The sequence below is a fragment of the Mauremys reevesii genome, linkage group 15 (genome assembly GCF_016161935.1).
Source record: "Mauremys reevesii isolate NIE-2019 linkage group 15, ASM1616193v1, whole genome shotgun sequence".
Classification (NCBI taxonomy): Eukaryota; Metazoa; Chordata; order Testudines; family Geoemydidae; genus Mauremys; species Mauremys reevesii.
Window position 1 is genome coordinate 1038942 of NC_052637.1, and position 22408 is coordinate 1061349.

The following is a 22408-nucleotide window of genomic DNA, read 5'->3' on the forward strand; positions in this document are numbered from 1 at the left end:
GCAATTTTTTCTGTTTCATTGAAGTGAGTGGATCTGCATTTTTCCACACAGAAAAGATGTTTCCAACAAATTTTGCTCAGGTCAGCTTATTACACTTCAGAGAATCCTTGCGGGGATAACCAGGGGCGGCTCTAGAAAATAGGCTGCCCCAGGCAGCGCGGTGTGCTGCGCCGCCCTTCCTCGGTCCCGCGGCGGGTCCCCTCTTCCCGCGGCTCCGGTTGAGCTCCCGCGGCAGGTCCACGGAGCCCGGGACAGCGGACCTCCGCGCACGGCTGCGGACGGTTCGCGGGTCCGGCGGCTCCGCTTGAGCTGCCGCAGTGATGCCTGCGGGAGGTCCAGCCGAGCCGCGGGGACAGCGCCCCTCCGCAGTCATGCCTGCGGCAGGTCCGTCGTCCGCGGCCCGTGGACCTCCCGCAGGCATGACTGCGGCAGGTCCACCGGCCCAGCCTGCCGCCCCCTAGATTTGGCCGCCCTAGGCACCAGCTTGGTTTGCTGGTGCCTAGAGCCGCCCCTGGGGATAACCCTGACTGATGGGAGTAATATCGGTGATATTCAGCTCCTCCCACTGGGAGCAGGCCACCTCTAGCTGATTCCGTGACCCTGGTCTGGCCGCTGAGCCCTTGCTGCAGCCCTGCAGGCTGAGCATAGGACAGGGAAGAGAAAATACCCGCAACCTTCGTTGTTCCCTCTTCTGGGACTCAAGATCCCTCTCCTCCCCAGGCGAGATTCATTCCCTGGGCAGCCCACATTGGTATCAGAGAGGTGGGTAGGAAATTAGGTCCAATTCCATCTCCAGCACTGCCTCCCCACTGCAGAAATTGGATGCTTAATCAGTGCACTAGGTCTTGTTCCCCTTCAGGCAACCTTAAAACTGACAGTGCCCTAGACTCCCTCCATTAGGGGGAGCAATTTCCTGGGGCGAGGGACTCACCTGCTTTACTAATCCCACCCACCATCACCACCAGCTAGCCCCAGCTCTCTCCCCAGCCCAGGTCTTCTCAGGGCACGTCTATGCAGCCGCTAGACACCCAGATCAGGCTCATGGGACTGTTTCATTGCTGTGTAGCCTTCTGGGCTCAGGTTGGGGCTGGAGCTCTGGGACCCTCCCACTCATCGGGGTCCTAAGGCCCAAGCTCCATCCTGAGCCCAGATGTCTACACAGCAATGAAATAGCCCCGCAGTTGAAACCGGCGGGCACAGGCCAGCCATGGGTGTTGAGCTGCTGTGTAGACATACCTGCAGAAGTCTGGCCCTCTAGTCTAATCTGTCACTTTGCTGCATTGGGGTGGAGAATGGTGAAGGGTGAGAGTGTAGCATGATTAATTTGTGATTGGCCTCAGCAGTAGAAGTACAGAACTGGGTTTTCCACCTGTCTAGAGTCCTTTGCTGGGGGAAAGGACAAGTGAAATGAAGTGGAAGGCACTCTACGCCTCCATTTGTGATACGAGAACCTGAATAGAATTTAAAGCCAGAATTTGACAGAGCTTGAAGATTGGGATGGCTCGGTGTAGGGCTTTTCTACAGCTGGAGTTATTCTAGAACCGCTATGCTTGAATTACTTCATGTGTGGACACGCTGAATCTGGAAGAAGAGCGCCTTTTTCTGGTTTAGTTTAATCCACTTTCAAGAGGGATTTGAATTAGTGTAATCCATTTTGTAAGTAGATTAAACTAAATCTAAAAAAGATACTCATCTTCTGGAATAAAGTGTCCACACAGAGCTATTCGGGAACAGCTATTACATTTTAAAATTCACTCCTCACCTTATGCCAGAGTAACTTTCACATGTAGCCAAAATTCTTACAGGAAAATAAGAGGGAACATAAGAATATATAGAAATATGACAAAAATGGAAAGGGAGAGAGCAAGGGGACACTGAGGGCAGGTCTACATTTAAAACATTGCACGCATGCAGCTGTAGCATCCAGTGAAGCTGCTCCTACGCCAATAGGAGAGAGGGCTCCTGTTGGTGTAGTTAACCCACATCCCTAAGAGGTGGTAGCGATGTCAATGGGAGATGCTCTCCCACCGATAACAGCACTGTCTATACACAGGGTTAGGTCAGTATAACTATGTTACTCAGCAGTATGGATTTTTCATACCCCTGAGCAATGCCATTGTACTCATATAGGTCTGTAGTGCAAACTAGATGTCAGGGCTGGTCTGCATGAACCAGTTAATTCACAGTAAGGCGTGTGTGTGAATGTACCCCACACTAACCTGCTAGGAACTCTCTCCATGTGGACCTTGCTGATGTGCATTAAGTTTGTTAATGTCTTTTCAACAGGACTAATCAAAGCCCATTAACTACTAATGCACATCAGTGGGGTCCACAGACAGTCCATGGCAGGTTAGCATGGGGTAGATTCACCCCCCACCACCACTTACTGTGCACTAAATATTAATGCCCTCAGTAAAATTAAAATGTAGGAAATCCAAAACTGATCAAAGGAAACACTTTTAATTGTACGTGAAAGACTGTGGAACTCATTGCCACAGGAAGTATTTCAGGCCAAAACTTAGCAAGAGTCCCATTATCCTTTAGGTTAGGGGTCAGCATACCTTACCTGTGAATTACAGCTAAGAGCTTTCGTTCCAGCGTTCCCATTCCCATATTACAGAAAGGGGTGACTTGTCCAAGGTTATGCAGCAAGTCACTGAAAGACCTGGCTCTGCCAGTCCTGAATCGTATCTACTGGACAATTCTGTTTTCATGAAGGTTCTTAACTCTTCACTGGCTACCACAAAACATTATGCACCAGGCTCACTGATGTAATGGGCTTAGACTACAGAATTTACAAAATGCAGTTTTCAGCAGTTATGTTTAGCTGGACTTTTTGCCTTAGGGTTTGTCTGGACAGGAAGTTATCTTGGTATTACTAAATTGGTGCAACTGCCAGTATGGCCACTTACTCTGGTATAAAAGTGTTCACACAGGGATTTATACCCATTTAACTATACTGGTTTAAATTCACACCTTACCTTATAGTGCCATAGCTTCCCAAGCAAGCAAATCTGAAGTGTCACCTACCCCAACTGATGCCACAACTACCTCTACCCAAACTCTCCTGTTTGTAGGAATTGCAGAAAAGCAGGGGCTGTTGCACCCCAAGAATCTAGTTTGCTTGCTATGAAGCTTAAGAGAGAAATCACAAATGACTCAATCCCCCCCCCCTCAAATCAGCTGAACATTTACTAAGGTGCCATGAATGTGATCGTGGTCCAATTTAGTTATGCAAATATAAAACAAAGATCACTTTCTGTCCAAAAGCATCAGAACAGCAGAAAGGGAATAAATACGTTCAGCTAAACAGAAAAGTGAAGACTTTTCTGCCAGGCAACCCTCCCCCTCCCCTCAGAACCACCCATCCCAAAAACTCTCAGAGAAACCAGAGATTTGGGGCTTGTGTCTGAAACAATCCTTTTTTTTTAAGCATGTGTTCTTAAGACACTAGGGCAGATCCTCAGCTAGTATAGGCTATGGGTACGTCCATACTACCCACCCAGGTCGGCGGGTAGCGATCGACTTCTCGGAGTTCGATATATCACGTCTCATCTAGACGCGATATATCGAACTCCAAACGCGCTCCTGTCGACTCCGGAACTCCACCACCGCGAATGGCAGTGGCGGAGTCGACGGGGGAGCCGCGGACTTCGATCCTGCGCCGTGAGGATGGGTAAGTACTTCGAACTAAGGTACTTCGAGTTCAGCTACGCTATTCGCATAGCTGAACTTGCGTACCTTAGTTCGAACCTCCCCCCTAGTGTAGACCAGGCCTATCAGAGCTACATTAAGCCATGAAAATTTACACCAGCTGATCTGTACCACTAGACCTCATTAAATATGGTTTACTAATAGAGCAATTAATTTATCTCACACATTTTATTGCTTCAAATGCATCAGCTACTTCTATCCCTGGCCTACTATCAATGGACCGGCTTGTTTTACAAATTCCCAAAAATCAGTTATTGGCCAAGGAATTTTAACTAGTGTTTGACCTGCTATAAACAGTTCAGGTTACCAGAAGCAGAGTAGGTATTAGTGGAAATACAGACTAAAACATGTAGTAGCAGTGAAAGTCAGTGTTACGCTGGTATGTGCCAAAGCTGCTTGAACTGATTTATTGTCAAACAAAAAGAAATAATCCATCCTTCCAATCCAGAACAGTTGAATATTCCACCTCCATAAGCATTTCAGGTGCATCTACATTCCACGCCGGAACGCTAAAAAACTGAACAGAGCCCCAGATCAAATAAAGATTAACGGCCAATGCTTTCTTTTCAGTTATGCATCTGCAGGGATCTTTAAACGAATATGAAAGTGGTGGATAGAACTGGAATGTGCACAAATCCCTAGTGTTATTTGCTCTTGATAGGAGACTAAAAGCTTCCTTTATTATAAATACAACCACAATTCTGCAGAAGTTCATGAGACAATAAATATATTTGTTCTTTAATGCAGCCCGTTGTTTCTTCATTACGCATCAGGCTATTTAGACAGAGGCAGCATTCCAAGAGACCATATCAGTTGATGCCAATGTGAGAGGAAGAATAATCTACCCAGTTAGGGAATGGTTTTGCTTTGAGGACAACAAGCTTTGTTAGGGAGCCCATCAATATCTTGGCAACTAGGGAAAAGGAGAAGCGACTGACTCTGAAACGCTACAACTTAGAGGCTTCTGGCCTACCAATGCAGAGAATGGAGATTTCAGCATTTCTGAGACCCACACACGGCTTGAAAAAGAACCGATTTATCTGTTAAGGTAAGTGCTTTTGCAAAAATTACTCTACATCTTAGCTGCCTCATTCCCATAAGAGCTAAATGGGAGTTGGAAGGTTAACAACTTCTCTAGATGCGTCACAAAATCTCAACCCTCACACACAGATTGAAGAGTCAATAAAGAACTATTATACCCCAGATCAATGGCCACGGGGGCTGCAGTGAAATGTCAAACAGGGCAGTTAGTTTTGTACCTGACCCGGGACAAGCCATGAGCACCTTCAAGTCCAGTTGTCTTCACCCAATTCATTTAGCTCCTGGGTGAATCTAGTGATCAGCCCCATCTCTTGCTCTATGTTACGGATCCTCTGCTCCACAGCACCCATGCTTTGCACCAGCTCAGCCATCAGCGACCGCATTGCCTCCTGGTTTTTCACAATAGTTTCTAAACAAAAAAGGAAGAACACTCATATCTAATAGAACACAAGTTTCCCCTTTGCCAAAGAAAATCGCGTACAATATGTTACTGTTCAGCAAAAGAAACACACGCCTTGTAGAGCTCATTGGAAAACAGGCTCCTCCCTCCTTGAAAACGGTGACAAATCAGTCAAGAATCAAACTGTTTTGATTTAGAAATGCTGCCAGTGCCTCACCGGAGCTGTACTTCAGTTTCCTCATGTCCCCATTCTCCTCTATGAGCCAAGCTACTTTTCCCAGTATGCACTACAGCACGGGACTGCCATGATGGAAGATTAGTGCATCATGGGAAAAAGTAGTTTGGCCAGAGATCCCGGCCCACGCTGATCGTAATCCTCTCAGCTTGTCGTCACTTCTTTCCATTGCTTTTTGCCCCACCACCAATCTTCTCTTCTACTTAATTTGAAAGCACCTAGAGGCAGGAACCATCTTTTTGTTGTTTGTATAGCACCTAGCAAATAATCATAGGGTCATAATCAGTGCCTCTAGTCTAGGGACTAGAGAGTTCTCACTTTGCTTTCAGCAGACAGGAGTAGCTGCACTTCCTCTCCCTCCTTCCATTAATCTAAACCCCTTTAAACAGCGTAAATTCAGTTTTGGTGCAGCTCACCTAGTGCCAACATGCCCATCTCTTGGTTCATGTCCTGCTGAACGGTAGAGGGATCCTCCAAGGGAAACACCTCCTCCCATTGCTGGGGTGCAGGAGTGGTTGCTGGGACAAGTTCCTCTTGGGACTTGCTTTTATCATCTTCCTGTTTAGCAGATCTGTGGGCTGCAAGGACACCCAAGCCAAGACACTTATTAGAGAATCCACAGCAGTCAAAACAAGATTCCTACCGCAGCCAAAACTGTTTTTGTTTTTTTAAGGTGCAACTAGTACAGAGCAAATCACATTCTGAAGTGTATTGTACCTTTGAGTACCCCAGACTCTCACTGATCAGATGCTGAGTTGCTAATTCCTCCCAGTTCTCCTGGGCTGCAACATGAACTCAGATTTTTCTTCCATACAAAAAAATTCTATGTTCTATTTAGGTAGAATCCCTCACGGGCCATTTTAACCAAAAGTGCAACTTACAGCACTATATGCTTCTATTACAAACAGAAACCTCTGCAAAGCAAAAATGGGACACAGGAATAAGGTATTAAACTCCTGAACACCATCCATACCAATCCACAGAGCTAGAACAGCTCCTGTTCCCCAATCTCCACCCCACAGCTCAGAACCTACAGTCCCAGATTGTCTACTTCAACGGTTCTCAAACTTTGGGTCATGACCCCATTTTAAGGGTGCCGCCAGAGCTGATTTAGGCTTGCTGGGGCATAGGGTCAAAGCCCAATCCCCACCACTAGGGTTGCCAATTTTGGTTGGATATAGTCCTGGTAGGGTGACCAGATGTCCCGATTTTTATAGGGACAGTTCCGATTTCTGGGTCTTTTTCTTATATAGGCTCCTATTACTCCCTAGCCCCTGTCCTGATTTTTCACACTTGCTGTCTGGTCACCTTAATTCCTGGAGATGTCATCACGTGACAACCTTTAAATCCTGGAGACACCAGGCCAAACCTGGTGGGTTGGCAACTTTACCCATTCCCTGGAGTCAAAGCAGAAGCCTGAGGGCTTCAGCCCTAGGCAGTAGGGCTCAGTTTATAGGCACTCTAGGACCCTCACAGGTCCCATCCCCCAACAGCAGCAGAGCTCAGGCAGGCTCAGGCTTCAGCCTCTATTCCTGGGGTCACAGAAATGTTTGTTGTCAGAAAAGGGTTGTGGTGCAATGAAGTTCAAGAACCCCCGGTCTACCTTCAAATACATTTGTATTTAGTACCTGAAAAGTACTTTAATGAAACCCCACCTAGGCCATAAATCCTTAGGAGCAGAAAGATTAGGATTTTTCATTACAAAACAATGTTAAAGAACAGAAAAAACTTCTCTAGCCAAAAACAAAGAGAAACCACAGAATTAAGATTGGTGTTTGGCCAAGGGCAGATCCTAACTGAAAAAAAAAAATAGAAGCCAGAAACAGCCAGAAAAAAATCAAACACTAAACCCGATATGACAATCTAGAATTGTATTGGAGAGCAGAATAAAACGGACGCCTGTTACGTGCACGAAGCAGTAACACCAAACCACATTTTCTTTACAACTCCCATAGCAGTCTACCCAGAACTAAGTGACCTCGGTTGTGCATTGTATCCTTGTACCCTGATCGTCAGCAGAAAACCCCTCATTTATCCCAACCCCCTTTAAGTACCTAGGCACCGCTCTGCACCCCCACTCCTCAGCGGTTTCAGCCTGAGCTCCCCCAGCCTAAGCAACAGGGACGAGCTCGCCCCAGCCTTCTCCGGCTGCAGCGCCTGGCCACCTTGGGGCTCCGCCCCTGTAGCTACCGCCGCTAGCTCTTCCTGCAACGCGGCTCGCAGCTCCACTCCCGCGGCCACCGCGCTGCGGGCAATAGCCGCCAGCCGCTCCCCGACGGCGGCCAAGCGACCCCACCGCTCCCCGCTCATCGTAACTACTGCGCTCGCTCCCCTACCCACCGGGGCTTTATATAAAGCAGAGCCGGACGCCATCGAATCAACCTGCTCTCTACCAGACCTCAGCGGAGCAGTTTTCACACAGGTCCGCTCCAACTAACATTCTAACTCCCCTCCCCCCCATGTTAATAGCAGCGTTTTGTCCAGCTTCATCAGTTCTGTTTTCATCCACCTGTTTTTTTCCCCTATTGCGTTTTTAGCCCAACCGGAGTAGTTCCCTTTTCAGTCACGCCATCTGCTCACAAACTTCTGTCGCTCTGCACCCACAACAAAGGAACCTGGGCCTGTTCAGTTTCCCCTTGCCAGGGAGCAGGGCTGCCCGGAGGATTCAGGGGGCCTGGGCCAAAGCCATTTTGGGGGCCCCTTCTATAAAAAAAAAGTTGCAATACTCTAGAATACTGTATTCTCATGGGGGCCCCTGCGGGGCCTGGGGCAAATTGCCCCACTTGCCCCCCCTCTGGGCAGCCCTGCCACCCAGCAAACCTACTGGAAATTCAGGTAACCTTATTTGCTGAGTGGCTTCATGTTTATTGAGAGCATTGGTAGGAAAGAAGTGTGAGCTACCCAAAATTAATCCCCTAAATTATTCTACCAAATATGCTCTAGGAATTATTCTAGGAGAATACTCTGGAATACTGTGGTATACAGGAGGTCAGATTAGATTGTCACAATGGTCCCTTCTGGCCAGAGAAGCTATGAATCTGTATTTATTTGTAGGGGAATACACACAGGTATAGATTTACACACCTCACATCTATACTTGATGTCATAGTTTGATACCCTACGATGGCATCTTATTCTCATCAGGAATCAAAAATCTGAGTTAACATCAAGTTAAAGTTGCTCCTTCCTGTTAAAAAAACCGCAGCAGCCAGTTAAAACTAGCAATTTAAAACAACGGCATGGAAGGATGAAAAGAAACGCAGCTAAACGGCATGGAAGGATGAAATAACCACATGGCTCAGAGTCACTCAAATCAAATATCGCATATTGGACGTTGAAACTAGCAAGCCACCTTAACCCTGACCTCAGCAGGAGAAAAAATAACTCTGACCTTAGTAACTCAAAGAGGAGAAAAGAAAAACGATCTTAACTCTGGCCTCAGAATGTCCAAGAGGAGATTAAAAAAATAGAACCTTTACTCAAATGAGTTGAGGATTTGTTTTTCCTTATGAAACTTTTCTCATTCTCGAATTGAAATCAAATTAATACTATCATTGATTATTTATATTATTATAGTGCCTGTGAACCTCAGTCACAGACCACGACCCTGCTGTGCCAGCCACCATACAAAACACAAACCAGACAGTCCCTGCCTCAAGGAGTTTACAATCTAAGTATAAAGTCTTGACTTTTGGGGAGACTCCTGCACCCCATCTAAGGCCCATTGTGATTCATGGTTTTTTTCAGAACAGAGGACTCCGGACTCTGGGAATGTTGGAAACGTAAGCACTACTTTATTACAGCTAGTGAAAAGCAAGAAACAAAATGAAAGAACCCTTCTGCCCACCCCGAATGCACTGATCCCGATCCAGGTGGCTGCATTTACAGGGGAAAGGTATCAATGTCCATGGCTGATTCCAGGTCCTGTCACCCCAAACAGAAAAGAGCCTTCCTAAGTTAAAAGGAAATTACAAACAAGCAAACAGACAGACAGAGAAATGAATCCAGTTCTAAAAGCAAATGACCCAGCCCCAGGAAATCCCAGGATCGGAGTTTAATGGGAGGTAAGGAATCAGTTATTACAGTTATAGGATATTGTAATGTTAACTCCTTCTCTGCTGGCAGCCGATCTCCCAGGCAGGGGACAGGGTCCAGCAGGGCCTCTGTCTCCAATCCCAGTTCCGTCCCCTTGGTGCTAGTGTACCTGTGGGGGTGAGTGTGACAGTGGACAGGCTGGGCTGTCAGGCTTTTCTGCCTGTGGCTTCAGTGGAGGGGATTGGCCTGGATTCTGATGCGACCTGGACTATTATCTCTCCTGGCTTCCTTCTCAGGTCAGATTCGTCCTCTGGAGGCACTGGGGGGAGACACCCCCCTTTACTTCTTCTGCAGCATCATTTGTAGCCACAGGGATCGGCACCTGCCGCCCCAGATATTTCTGTCTTCTCACCCGTGCAGCGAGTTCTCAGACACGGCTTCCCAAGACCAAACCCGGCCGTGTCCCAGATCCAGCCTCCCCCCCCCCATCCTCCTTTCACTCCTGACGATCTCATGTTGCTAATGGGATCGGGGTCTCGCTTCCTTCCCCCGTGGGGGTCTCTGCCTCCCACGCTCGACTGTCAGTGTTGGTGTTGGCAAAAATCCTGGAGTCTCCTGTGAAACGTCCCTGAATAATCACTTGCCTAACGGTACAAATGTGACACCACCGGGGGGCTATTGGGGAACAGTATAAATGTACCATTCAGGCTGGGAGGCTGTTGGGGAATCATATAAAAAGGGCACTCAGGTTGCGGGGGTGGGGGCTGGTTGATGGGGAATGGTATAAATGTGACACCCAGAGGCGCAATATGAATGTGATGCTCAACTGAGTGTGGAGATGAGATTCTTCCTTCCCACAATGCTCAGTCAGAGCCTTCTTAGCCCTGCCAGCACCCCGATCGCCTGCACCCCCCTGCGCCCATCAACCACCCCCACCCAGTTCCCCAAACACAGGCCCCCACCTCTGCCAGCCCCCCAAATAGGTTGGCTGCCTTTCTAATGGCTGGTAACCGGAGCCCTGAAGCCCCCTCCCTTGCTCTGTTTCCTCAAGGCCCTGCCCCCTTCTCCGCCTCTTCTCCCAAGGCCCTGCCCCTTCTCTGTCTCTTCCCCAAGGCCCCGCCCCCTTTGCCACCTCTTCCCTTGAGACCCTGCCCCCTTCTCTGCCTCTTCCATTGAGGCCCCGCCCCCTTCTCCACCTCTGCCCCTGAGGCCCTGCCCCCTTCTCTGCCTCTTCCATTGAGGCCCCACCCCCTTCCCCAAGGCCCCGCCCCCTTCTCTGCCTCTTCCCCAAGGCCCCGCCCCCTTCTCCACCTCTTCCCGAGGCCCTGCCCCCTTCTCTGCCTCTTCCATTGAGGCCCCGCCCCCTTCTCCGCCTCTTCCCCAAGGCCCTGCCCCCTTCTCTTGAGACCACGCCCCTTTCTCCACCTCTTCTCTTGAGGCCACGCCCTCTTCTCCACCTCTTTCCTTGAGGCCCCACATCCCTGCTCTGTCTCTTCCCCTTTCCCCCGATGATTAAAAAAAAATGGACGTCAGGGCTTGTCAAATGGCACCCGGACACACAAGCCAAAGCCCAGACTGTCTGGGTGAAAACCAGATGGGTGGCAACCCTACCCCCCAAGCACTCAATCCAGCCCCCTGCCAGCATCTCGTCCTCCCCTCCTCCTCTGTGCTCAATTCACCCTCCTCCCCTGCTAATTCTCATCCCCCCCGATACCTTCCCAATACTCAAGTGACCTCCTCCCCTTTGGTTCCCATCCCCCTCGGGCGTGGGATCCGGGGGTGAGCCTGGTGCTCTCGGGGGTGACACATCCTCAGGCCAGCGGCGGCCGCGGGGTAGGGAACGGGTGGGTGCGGGCGTGGCGGGAGACCACCTCTCGTTGGTCTGGACGTACCCCTGCCAGGTGGGGCGGCTGGGTTAGCGCCCGACAGCTGCCAGGAGCACCCGCTGTCTGTCCCCGCCCTGCCAGGCTAGAGAGGAGGGCCTGTCCCCCGTTCTGGGAAGGGGGCAGGGGGCCACTGGCCCCAGTAAACAGCTCCAGAGAAGGATGGGAGGCTGGTTAGGAAGTGGGTGGCAGCTGGGGCCAGCCCTCCTGGGGCAGGGCGGATGCCCAGCCTGAGCTACCATCCCCCAGCCGCCACGGGGTGGGAGGCACGTCCGGGGCAGGGAAGGCTTTCATGCCCCATCCCCGCAGCCCCCCGGCAGCGTGGGGGAAGGGCACGGCTGCTGCTGTGGCATCCTCCGCCCAGGCCGGGGGCTGGCTGCTCCTCCTCTCCCCTTCCCCCCACCAGGTTGGCAGGAGGGAGAGGGCAGCCTCGGCGGCGGCGGCGGCAGGGCCTCTCTGTGGTTTGGCCGGGCCAGAGGGGGTGGAGTCTTTCTCCGCCTCAGCCCCGCCCCCTCCCTTAAAGGGCCGGTGTTGGGTGGCGGCGGCGGCGGCGTGGGCCCGCTGGTGGCGGTTGCGGTGGGAGCTGCGGCTGAAGGCCTTGCCGCAGTCGGGGCACTTGTACGGCTTCTCGCCCGTGTGGACGCGCCGGTGCCGCTCCAGGTGGGAGATGAAGCCGAAGCTCTTGCCGCAGACGCCGCAGGGGTAGGGCTTTTCGCCCCGGTGGGCCCGCTGGTGGGCCAGCAGCTGGGCCCCCGCTGCGAACCGCTTCCCGCAGTCCTTGCAGCGGTGGGGCCGGCCGCTGGAATGGACCCGCTGGTGCTGGGCCAGGGTGGAGCTGACGGCAAAGGCCTTGCCGCACTCGTCGCATTTGTAGGGCCGCTCGCCGGTGTGGACGCGCCGGTGCCGCTCCAGGTGGGAGCTGACGCTGAAGCCTTTCCCGCAGTCCCCGCACTCGTAGGGCCGCTCGCCGGTGTGGATGCGCCGGTGCCGCTCCAGGTGGGAACTCCAAGCAAAGCCCTTCCCGCAGTCCCCGCACTGGAAAGGCTTCCCGGCCGCGTGGGACTTCTGGTGCTTGGCCAGCGCTGCTGGCTCACCGTAGCCCTTCCCGCACTCGGGGCAGCGGTGCGGCTTGTCGCCGGCGTGGACGCGCTGGTGCCGGTCCAGGTGGGAGCTGACGCTGAAGGCCTTCCCGCAGTCGTCGCAGCGGTACGGCCGCTCCCCGGTGTGGATGCGCCGGTGCTTGATGAGGGCCGAGCACCAGCCGAAGCATTTGCCGCACTCGCCGCACTGGAAGGGCCGCTCGCCGGTGTGAATCCGCTGGTGCTTCACCAGCGAGGAGCTCTGTCCGAAGCCCTTCCCGCACTCGGGGCACTTGTGGGGCTTATCTGCGCAGCCCGAAGGCGCCGGGGCAGGCTCCGGTACGGCGGCCGGCGGCGGCACGCGCCGGCGCCCGCAGTCGGCACACTTGGTAGGATCCCTCCCGCTGCCGGCAGGCGCGGCCTGGAGCTGGGCCACGGTGGCGGCGCTGAGGTGGTAGCTCTTCCCGCAGTCGGCGCATTTCCGCGGCTTCTCCCCGGTGTGGACGCGCCGGTGCCGGTAGAGGTGGGAGCTGCGGCTGAAGCTCTTCCCGCAGTCGTCGCACTGGAAGGGCCGCTCCCCGGTGTGGACGCGCCGGTGCCGCTCCAGGTGGGAGGTGAAGCCGAAGGCTTTGCCGCACTCGGGGCACTGGAAAGGTTTTTCCCCCCGGTGCTTCCGCTGGTGGGCCAGGAGGGCGGCGCCCAGCCCGAAAGCTTTGCCGCAGTCCTGGCACCGGTGGGGCTTGTCGGCGGCGTGGACCCGGCGGTGCTGGGTCAGGGTGGAGCTGACGGTGAAGCGTTTGCCGCACTCCTCGCACTTGTAGGGCCGCTCGCCGGTGTGGACGCGCCGATGCCGCTCCAGGTGGGAGCTGACGCTGAAGCCCTTCCCGCAGTCCCCGCACTCGTAGGGCCGCTCGCCGGTGTGGATGCGCCGGTGCCGCTCCAGGTGGGAGCTCCAGTTGAAGCCCTTCCCGCAGTCCCCGCACTGGAAGGGCTTCCCGGCCGCATGGGACTTCTGGTGCCGGGCCAGCGCCGCCGGCTCGCCGAAGCTCTTCTCGCACTCGGGGCACTTGTGGGGCTTGTCGTTGGCGTGGAGGCGCTGGTGCCGGATCAGGTTGGAGCGCTGGCTGAAGGTCTTCCCACATTCGGCGCAGCGGAACGCCTTGTCCACCCCCGCGGGCGCCGGCGGCTGCTTGAGGACTCCTGTCTGGCCTGCAGGTGTGTCCTGATTCTTCCCCTCCACGTTCTGCAGATTCCCATCCGGCCCTGCGCTGGGATTCTCCACTTCCTCTTTGTCCGGTGATGTCTCCTGCAGCTCTGTTTTCCCAGGAGATCCCGGTGGCTGCTCCTCCTCTTCCTCTTCCTCTTCCTCCTCCTCCTCCTCTTCTTCCTCCTCCTCCTCCTCCTCCTCACTCGCTGACCCTTCGCCTGCAGGGAAAGAGAATCCAGATGTGAGTCACGAGGGAGGAGGGTCCCCCCACTGCAGCATGTTGTACCGGGGGTGAAATGATGCTAAACCTAAGGGTGTGAAAGGAATCGTCGTCATTCCCTGTACTGGGGGTGCAAGAGAAACTGAGAGAGATCAGGGCCTCATTGTGCCGGGCGCTGCACAGACACAGGGAGAGACAGTCCCTGCCCCAGCTGAGATCAGGGCCCCGTTGGGCCGGGCGCTGCACAGACACACAGGGAGAGACAGTCCCTGCCCCAGCTGAGATCAGACCCCGTTGTGCCAGATGCTGCACAGACACACAGGGAGAGACAGGCCCTGCCCCTAAAAGCTCACAGTCTAAATATTTCACTCGTATATGGTTTTCTCCTGGGCTTTACTCCTGCTCACCTGGGCTGCTGCTTCTCGGGATCTCCCTGTCCTCCGAGGCCTGGAGATCTGGGACCCACGGTTCTTCCCCTCGTTCCATCCAGGAGAGCAGGTCAGGCTTAGAAATCGGAAATCCCGCTGGCAGGAGGAGAGAAGAGGACAGGTTAAGTGTTGATGGGATACTAATCAGGCTGGGTTGATTGTTTTACAGAAGCGCATAGAGGCTCTAACTGAGATTAGAGCCCCATTGTGCCAGGTGCTGCACAGACACACAGCGAGAGACAGTCTCTGCCCCAGCTGAGATCAGAGCCCTGTTGTGCCAGGTGCTGCACAGACACAGAGGGAGAGACATGAATTGACTCCAGCACATGGTCCGTGATTAAGAAAGGGGCTGAACCAGGGGTCCCCAACGCGGTGCCCACGGGCGCCATGGCGCCTGCTGTGGCATCTATGTGCGCCCACCTACTGGCTGCCAGAAAAGCAGCCGCCGAGAAGCGGCAACGTCAAGTGCTGCTGCCGACATGCCGCTGATTTTTGGCGGCGACGCCTCCTGACGACGCTACTTTTCGGCGGCATTTCGGTGGCGATGCTTGTTGGCGTTGCTGCATTTCGGCGGCTGCTTGTCCGGCGGCCACGCTCCTCGGTGGCTAGTCGTCCGGCGCCCGCCACACTGAAAAGGTTGAGGACCGCTGGGCTGGATCATCTCCACGACATGCATTTGACACCCCGTCCTAGGTAGACAGATCAGAAAGACAAACCCAGTATCTTTCCCCTAACTCCCTTTCAAAGCCCAAGGCGGTGGATTATCATTGTGGGCCCAAATCCCGCAGGATCTGGACACAGGAATCCGTCAGGGTTTTTCGGAAATTCCAGCCTGAATTATTCAGCTGGGCGAATGCCTTCCCCATGGAAGCCCCTCAGCCAACAGATCAAGTACAAAATCCCATTGGCTTCAAGTAGCAAGAGCCACTGGTCATTCTGTTTCTGGGACAACCACAACCTGGCATCCCTTACAGGGACCTGGGTGGGCACAGGGTGGCTGGGTGAGTAACAGATGTTTTGGTTCACCAGCCGTTCCAAAGAAATTGAGGGGGGGGAAACAGTGTTTCGGGTGGACCCAAAAATGATTTCCTGTTTTTTTTAAATATTGGGGAAACCAAAAAGGTAAAAAACCCATTGATTTGGGGCCAGACCCAACATTTCCTTTTGACAAAACACCAATGGTTGTGTTTGGATTTTGACCGTTCTGGAATGGTTTTTCCTGGCTCGTTGGTTCACTTAAAGCAAAGGAGACGTTTGAAACAAAATGTCCCCTCGAAGCGGAAAAATTGAACTGTTTCGTTTGAGAAAAGGTTGAAACGCTTCAATTTTCCAGATTTTTTTAGAGTTTTATTTGACCACAACAGGCACCAATTTGCACAACGCTTCAGGGTCACTGCTGCTGTAATTTTCGTTCACAAAAGTTCCTCCAAAACATTTAATCCACCTCTGCTCGGGGCTTCCGGGTCTCCTTGAGAGGTGGCTCAAATAGGGCCCCTCCTCTCCTGAGTCACTAACGGCTTTTGCAAATTTCTCGTCGCCTCCAACTCGCCGGGACTTACCCGACACCAGCTCCCTGCGGTGGGATTCGGCCATCGCGGTGATCCGCGGCATGCTGATGGCCATCTCTTCTGCTAACAAGAAACGGATGAGACGGCGATTAGACGCACCGCAGGCTGGGACGGTCTTGCCCGGGACAACCACCAGCCCAGCTCCCCCTCCCTTAGCAAAAGCAGCGCAAGGCGAAAGACGACAGATCAACAGTGCAAGGTCTGCTCCATAACCATTGACTTTCCATTGACTTCAGATCTCCCTGTTGCCACAGTATCTGAGTTCCTTTCAGTGTCTAATTAGGCTTTGGGATAATTCAATTTTTATTTCGGTCTCATTTGGACGGAGAACATCCATGTTTATTTTTAAGCTTTTTTTAAAATCATCGTCAATTTCAGTGCTCACGGTTGTGGGAAATCACGAGGGGCGACCCCTGACAATAATTCTCTAATGACAGTAGACAGTGCGATTCAGAAAGTTAAAGCTTTATAATGGTTAACACACAAATGGTCAACCTCCCATCAGATCTCGCTCTAGGAATTATTTCGGGGCAGTTCTCTGGCCTGTATTAGCCAGGAGGTCAGACAAAATGGATACAGTGGTCCCGTCTGGGCTAGGAATTTACGAAGTAAATTGCCTTAAATGAAACTCTGCTAAGTTCTCCAGCAGCATTTTCCTTGCTTTGTCCAGCCATGAATTTTGACAATTATTACTGGAAATACTCTGTTTGCCAGAAGCTGGAAATGGGCGACAAGGGATGGATCACTTGACGATTCCCTGTTCTGTTCATTCCCTCTGGGGCACCTGGCATTGGCCACTGTCAGAGGACAGGACACTGGGCTAGATGGACCTTTGGTCTGACCCAGTATGGCCATTCTTACGTTCTTATGAAATAGTTTTTCCTTGCTTTGTGCATGTGTGATGAAATTGATGTTTCCCGACATTCACCAATAGCAGTCGAATCCTGTCTGTAACATATTGTCCTCTATCTAGGTAAAGCCCTGCCAAATTCACGGTCCATTTTCGTAAATTTCATAGCATTTTAAAAATCTTGAACGTCACGGTTTCAGATATTGAAATCTTAAATTTCACGGTGCTGTAACAAAACATGAACAGGTATTTAAAAACGGCAAAATCTAAACACACAAACCCCTTAAGACTCAGCGTTTCTCAAACTCGGGGTCCCAATCTAAAAGGGGGTCACAAATCTATTGTAGGGGGGTCACTGTGTTGCCACTCTCACCTCTGTGCTGCTTTCAGAGCTGGGTGGCCGGAGAGCAGCAGCTGCTGGCCGGGTGCCCAGCTCTGAAGGCAGCGCTGCCACCAGCAGCAGCACAGAAGTAAGGGTGGCAGTACTGTGACCCCCCTATGATAGCTTTTCAACCCCCTTTTGGGTTGGGACCCCCAGGTTGAGAAACGTTGTGTACTTTTGTATACTTTTACCCTATAGTATAGAGTAAAAGCACATCAAAGGCCAGATTTCATGGTCTGTGACGCGTTTTTCATGGCCGTGAATTTGGTAGGGCTCTAAATCAAGGCAGAGCTGTTATCTCCTTGTTACAGACCAGAACCTGAGGCCCAGAAACACTAAGGGTGCGTCTACACAGTAAGCGACAGTCTGCAGCGCTGAGTCCCAGAGCCCGGGCTGACAGACTCCGCTCCAGCGCTGAAAACAGCCATGTAGACGTTCAGGTCGGAGCTCGGGCTCTGAAGCTAAGGGATGGGGTGGGCTGTCATTGGCCGTGTAGCTGTTCCCTAAGTGATTTACCCAAGATCACGCACACACAGAGCAGGGAATTGAAGGCTGGTCTCCCCCACCCGACGCGAAGACCCTCACCACTGCACCAGGCTTGCTCAAACAGCAAGCGCTCACGGCGTGTCTACATTACACCGTCAGTCTGGATCCTGGCTTGCGAACAAGGCGTTCCCAAGTCCGCACTTGAGCGTCTGCACTGCATTGTAAATCTGGGCTTATAACTGCTAGCCCCGGGTCTCACAGCCAGGGCAACGCGTCCACACTGCACTCGGGTCTGCGGCTTGAGCTGGGTCCACACTGCAAAACGACAGCGCTTGGACCTGAGCTACAGCGGGACTCGGCCTCTCACCCATCTAAGTCCCGAGGGCTCGCCGACCCGAGTCAGAATGATTTGTGTGCAGACAGAAGAGGGGCTTGGGCTGAAACCAGAGTCAGAGCCCAGGCTGAATGCGCAGTGTAGACACACCCTAAAAGAGCGCCGCAGGGGAAAGATCTCTGGCTTGGATTCTCCAGGTGCAGAGACAAGGGGAAATCTGTAAGGAGGCAGGGCTGGGAAAAACTGAGCAGATATTTGCTAGTCAGAGGTGCAAACCTACTAGCCACTGTGAAGGACAAGTACCTACAGCCCTTCTGCCCTCTCTAGGGAGGTTAGCAACTTGGCTGTTTCTGAATGTCCCTCAGGGAGAAAAGGGGTGTGTCATGTGGAAAACGGTCTCTCTCTCTCTCTCTATCTCTCATGAGATCTCTAGGGGCTGATCTTCTCCCTGCAAAAATCCAAGGCGCTCACGTTCCTTCAGGCCTATCAGACAAACCACTAAGCGAGGGAGAGTGAATCCTTACCCAGAGATATCAGCGTCTCATAATTCTCCTGCATGGCGTCCCTGCGGAGGGCTCTCCACCAGCCCGCTGCACCCTGCAGAGAGGCGCAGACTCCTCATGGAAAGCCACCAGCTCCTGGGGAAAAAAAGCATCCCCCCATTCAGTACCAGCTGCTCCCTGGAAAATCCCACCAGCTCAGGGTGGGAGGCTGGCTCCTCTGCTCTGGAATCTGGTGGTGGTTCCTGAAATCAGCAATTCCCCAGTTTTGGGGGGGACTAGGGCTCCATCCCAACTCGAGCTGGGTGGCCACCAGAATTTCCGTTCCTAGGGAAATCCTGGGATTTTGAAATTGGCTTTCATTCCGCAAGGAGAAAAATGTCCAAAGGTCCTGTTAAAAAAACAAAACAAAAACTACCCTCTGTCGGGGCAACCAAAATGTTTTATTTCAATAAACCTGCAGTGTTTCATTTTGATTTGGGCTTTTTAAAATGGTACGTTCTATTGTACTTTATAATAGAACAGAAAACAAAATAAACTTGGGGGAAAATTCAGTCTTTACTAAATGAAATTTTTGCAGAAATCGACACGTTCCTGCAGAATGTTTTGATGTCGAAGAAATGGCATTTTCTGGTGGGAAAATGTTCTCTTGGAAATTGTTTTGGAACCACTCTGTTCCCATCCTCCAGCTCTGGGATGTCTAACCCAGGAGAACACGAGGTGGGGTTTCTGTCTCCCTCTAGTGGCTGCACCGTGCAACAGCCAATGCCACAGTGTACCCAACGTTAACAGCGTGTGCATTTTTGTCTCCCTCTAGTGACTGCACCGTGCAACAGCCTATGCCTCAAACAGTATATATTGCAGGCTAACAACAGATGATTTTGCCCCATCTCCCTTACTAGCTTCACCGTGTCCGCCACAGATTATGAGCTACAGAAACTGGGTCTTTAGGTTTATGCCGTCAGATCCAGCCGTCCAGACTTCAATCCTTGTAATATTATATGCATATTTTTATACAGCGTGGAAAGATGACCGACATAAGCCGATGGTTGGGAAGGGATCGAACTCCGAATCCTTCAGGACTTACACTAACCCTGGCTAGGAGGGTTAGGGAGGGTCCTCAATCCACCATTGTCTGCTAGGCCAGTAGTTCTCAGCTGGTGGTCCGGAGATCCCTGGGGCTTCGCAGACTATATTTAAGGAATCCGCCATAGGAGTCATTACCATAGGCCACTGGTTCTCAACCTGTGCTCCGCAGACCCCTTGAGGTCCGCAGACTATGTCCAAGATTTCCAAAGGGATCCACACCTGCATTCGAAATTTTGTAGGGGTCCGCAAATGAAGGAAAGGGTGATGAACCCACTGCGCTAGGCGGTTTTCTGGAGCGGCTGATGCCGCCAGAAAGGCCCCTGCTCTGGCTCAGCCTGGCAATTCCTTGTCTGTTCCTTGCTGGACGTTTTTAGGACCCCAACACCGACAACGCCGGGTCTCTTTCTTCCCGCGCAGACCTGGCCCCTCCCAGCAGGACTAAACCCACCGGGGACCCCGTGCCAAGGAACAGTGTCTCCGAGCTGAATGCTAGGACAGGGCCCAATCAAAGGGGCTATCGGGGGGGGGGGGATTTCCCTGACACTATCCCCCCAAAGCGGCGCGTCCCCATCCCCCAGATTGGGCCGGAGGCAGGAACTGGCTTTTCCTCTCTCGGCTCCACAGCTTGTCACCAGGAAAGTCACATCTCCCCAGGGTGATGCCAATTAGGGTGACCAGGCAGCAAATGTGAAAAATCAGGACGGGGGTGGGTGGGTAACAGGAGCCTATATAAGAAAAATACCCCAAAACCGGGACTGTCCCTATGAAATCGGGAGATCTGGTCACCCTAATGCCAATGGATCGGGGCAGATTTGGTGGGCGGGGGCTGGGAGCCTCTTGCCCCCTTTCTGACTCCGCCCCCCCGTTCCTGTCCCCCCCTTTTCTGTCTCCTTCCCCCTCTGCCTGGGAGATTTGGCCACTGATTCCTGGGCGGGTTTGCTCCCCCCCGCCCCCACTGTCCTGCCCGGCCCCAGCGCTTCCCCCCAGGTCTCCCCATCACCTGCAGGCTCCGGCTCAGGGGCTGGTGCGGGCAGAGCCCGGGGCCGGTTCCTGCCCCCGGAGAAAGTGCCCCCCCCCCGGGCTGGGCGCGGAGGGGGCTTGGATCCAGGTCTCCCCCCCCGATCAGCAGCGGCTCAACCCCCGGCTGGCTCCCGGAACTGCAGCTGCATCCGTCTCGCCCAGGAAACTCAACCCCCGGAGGTAGCAGCGAGTGCAAGGAAGAAACGCAGCAGCCCGTGCAATCAGCAGGGCCCTCTAGTGGGGACAGCCAAGGGGGGGCCCCCCCGCCCCCAGGCTCCCCAACCCCGGGGACAGAGCTGCCAGCCAGGCAGGTGCCTGGAGCTTTCCCCGCACGACCGGATCTTTCAGGAGCCACGAAGCTTCAGTTCCTGGAGACTCCAGGGCCATCCTGGGCCATCCCACCCCGCAGCCTCCCCCGGGGCCCCGTCGCCCCCCGGCCGCGCAGAGCCATCGGGGGGCAAAGGGCAGTGGCTCCCCCTGGGGTCCCGGCCGCAGCCCGGGCGAAGAGAGAGCCAAGCGCAGTCTTTGGGGCTTCGTTCGAGGGCTTCGCCCGCCCGGAGGTTCCCGCCTCCCCCGAGCGGCCGGGAGAAGTCAGGGTCCAGGGCCTGCTTGGGGGGCGCTGGCATCAGACTCACTGGGGCCCAGGGCAGGGAGCCGAACCCCCACCGCCTGGGGCCAGTGCCGGGTTTACAATGGCGCCAGTGGTGCCATCGAGCCGGCTCTGCTTGCACTGGGCCCCGAGACCCACTTGCTCCCCCCCCCCACTTTCTCCTCTCGGCCGGCCAGCCAAGGGCTCCTCTCCGCTCCCTGGCCCCACCCGCCGGCTCCTATCTGCCCCCTGGCAGTCTCTGTTTCCCACCACCTGTGGGGCCCCACCTGTCTCCCCAGAGCTGAGCTGCCTGGGAGTGGTGCAGAAGCCTGGTCAGGCTCAGGCAGTTGGGGGGGAGCAGTGTGGGGGGCTTGGCTGGGCCCCTCCAGGCAAGTGGGTCCCAAGGGAGCCTGGCCGGGGTAGGCTCTGGCCTGGCTGATTTCACCACTCCTGAGGGGCCGGAGCGATTCCCGGCCCCGGGACCAGCCCTGGCTGCGCTGCCGGCTCAGCCCAGCAGACACAGTCACCTCCCAGCAGGGCTGGTGTGTGCAGCTGGGAGGCAGGGTGTGGGGGAGGGGGTGTCTGGGGGGGTGCTGGGTTGTGAGGGGGGGAAGATCTGTGTGTGTCAGGGAACTAGGGAGTGGGGGTTCTGTGGGGGGCGCTGGGCAGGGATGGGGTGGTATGCAGGGTGCTGTGCATTTGTGAGAGGGTCTGAGGGTGATGCTTGGCATAGTGGGTGTGTGTGGGGGGGTCTGGCCATGTGTAGTCAGGGGGGCGGTGTTGGGCGGGGGGGCTGTGTGCCGTAGCATGGGCCTACCTCCAAGGGCAAGGGGCACACCGGCAGCACAGGGCCAGGCGGGCCACCGAATTCCAGCTGAGGCCTCCCAAGTGCGGAGCAGAGCAGGACAACGACCTCCCATGTCTTACATACAACACTCCTGTTAATACATCCCAGAAGGATATTAGCCTTCCTCACAGCTGCCGTCACGTTGTTGGCTCATATTGAATTTGCGATCCACTAGAACCCCCAGCTCCTTTTCAGCAGTACGGCTGCCTAGCCAGCTAGTCCCCCACTTTGTAGCTGTGCATTTGATTTTTGCTTCCTAAGCGAAGCATTTTGCACTCGTCTTTATTGAATTTCATCTTGCTGATTTCAGGCTAATTCTCTCGTTTGTCAAGGTCCCGTGTTTTAAATCAGGTTTAAAACAAACAAAAGGCAGTATTACTTCACACAATGCACAGTCAACCTGTGGAACTCTTTGCCAGATGATATTGTGAAGGCCAAGACTATAACAGGGTTCAAAAGAGAACTAGATAAGTTCATGGAGGATAGGCCCATCAGTGGCTA

The 22408-nt window shown here is 53.6% G+C and overlaps 1 protein-coding gene and 1 long non-coding RNA gene across 3 annotated transcripts; one reads left to right on the plus strand and one right to left on the minus strand.

Annotated features, from left to right (window-relative positions):
• Positions 1–7701: 7701 nt before the first annotated feature.
• On the plus strand, positions 7702–18416 carry LOC120382947. Its single transcript, XR_005588288.1, has 3 exons — positions 7702–7812; positions 9138–9454; positions 18288–18416. It is a non-coding gene; the product is annotated as an uncharacterized LOC120382947 (long non-coding RNA).
• LOC120382855 (zinc finger protein 345-like) lies at positions 10794–18500 on the minus strand. Of its 2 annotated transcripts, none has more exons than XM_039500281.1 (4): positions 18387–18500; positions 15802–15870; positions 14222–14338; positions 10794–13812 (listed from the first exon to the last, which is right to left on the minus strand). In XM_039500281.1, the coding sequence occupies exons 1-4, from the start codon at positions 18418–18420 to the stop codon at positions 11483–11485; spliced, it is 2550 nt and encodes an 849-aa protein (XP_039356215.1). In that variant the 5' UTR covers positions 18421–18500; the 3' UTR covers positions 10794–11482. The 2 variants fall into 2 exon arrangements, with proteins under 2 accessions (XP_039356215.1, XP_039356214.1); XM_039500280.1 differs by having other exon boundaries at positions 15802–15873; positions 18387–18498.
• Positions 18501–22408: the final 3908 nt, after the last annotated feature.

Excerpts from the sequence above, each read along its gene's own strand:
- LOC120382855 (XM_039500280.1), bottom strand. The coding sequence starts at position 18,420 with ATGCAGGAGAATTATGAGACGCTGATATCTCTGG. Across the intron at positions 15,874-18,386 it reads TGAGACGCTGATATCTCTGG|CAGAAGAGATGGCCATCAGC; the intron begins GTAAGGATTCAC and ends GTTTCTTGTTAG. Across the intron at positions 14,339-15,801 it reads CCGCAGGGAGCTGGTGTCGG|CGGGATTTCCGATTTCTAAG; the intron begins GTAAGTCCCGGC and ends TCCTCCTGCCAG.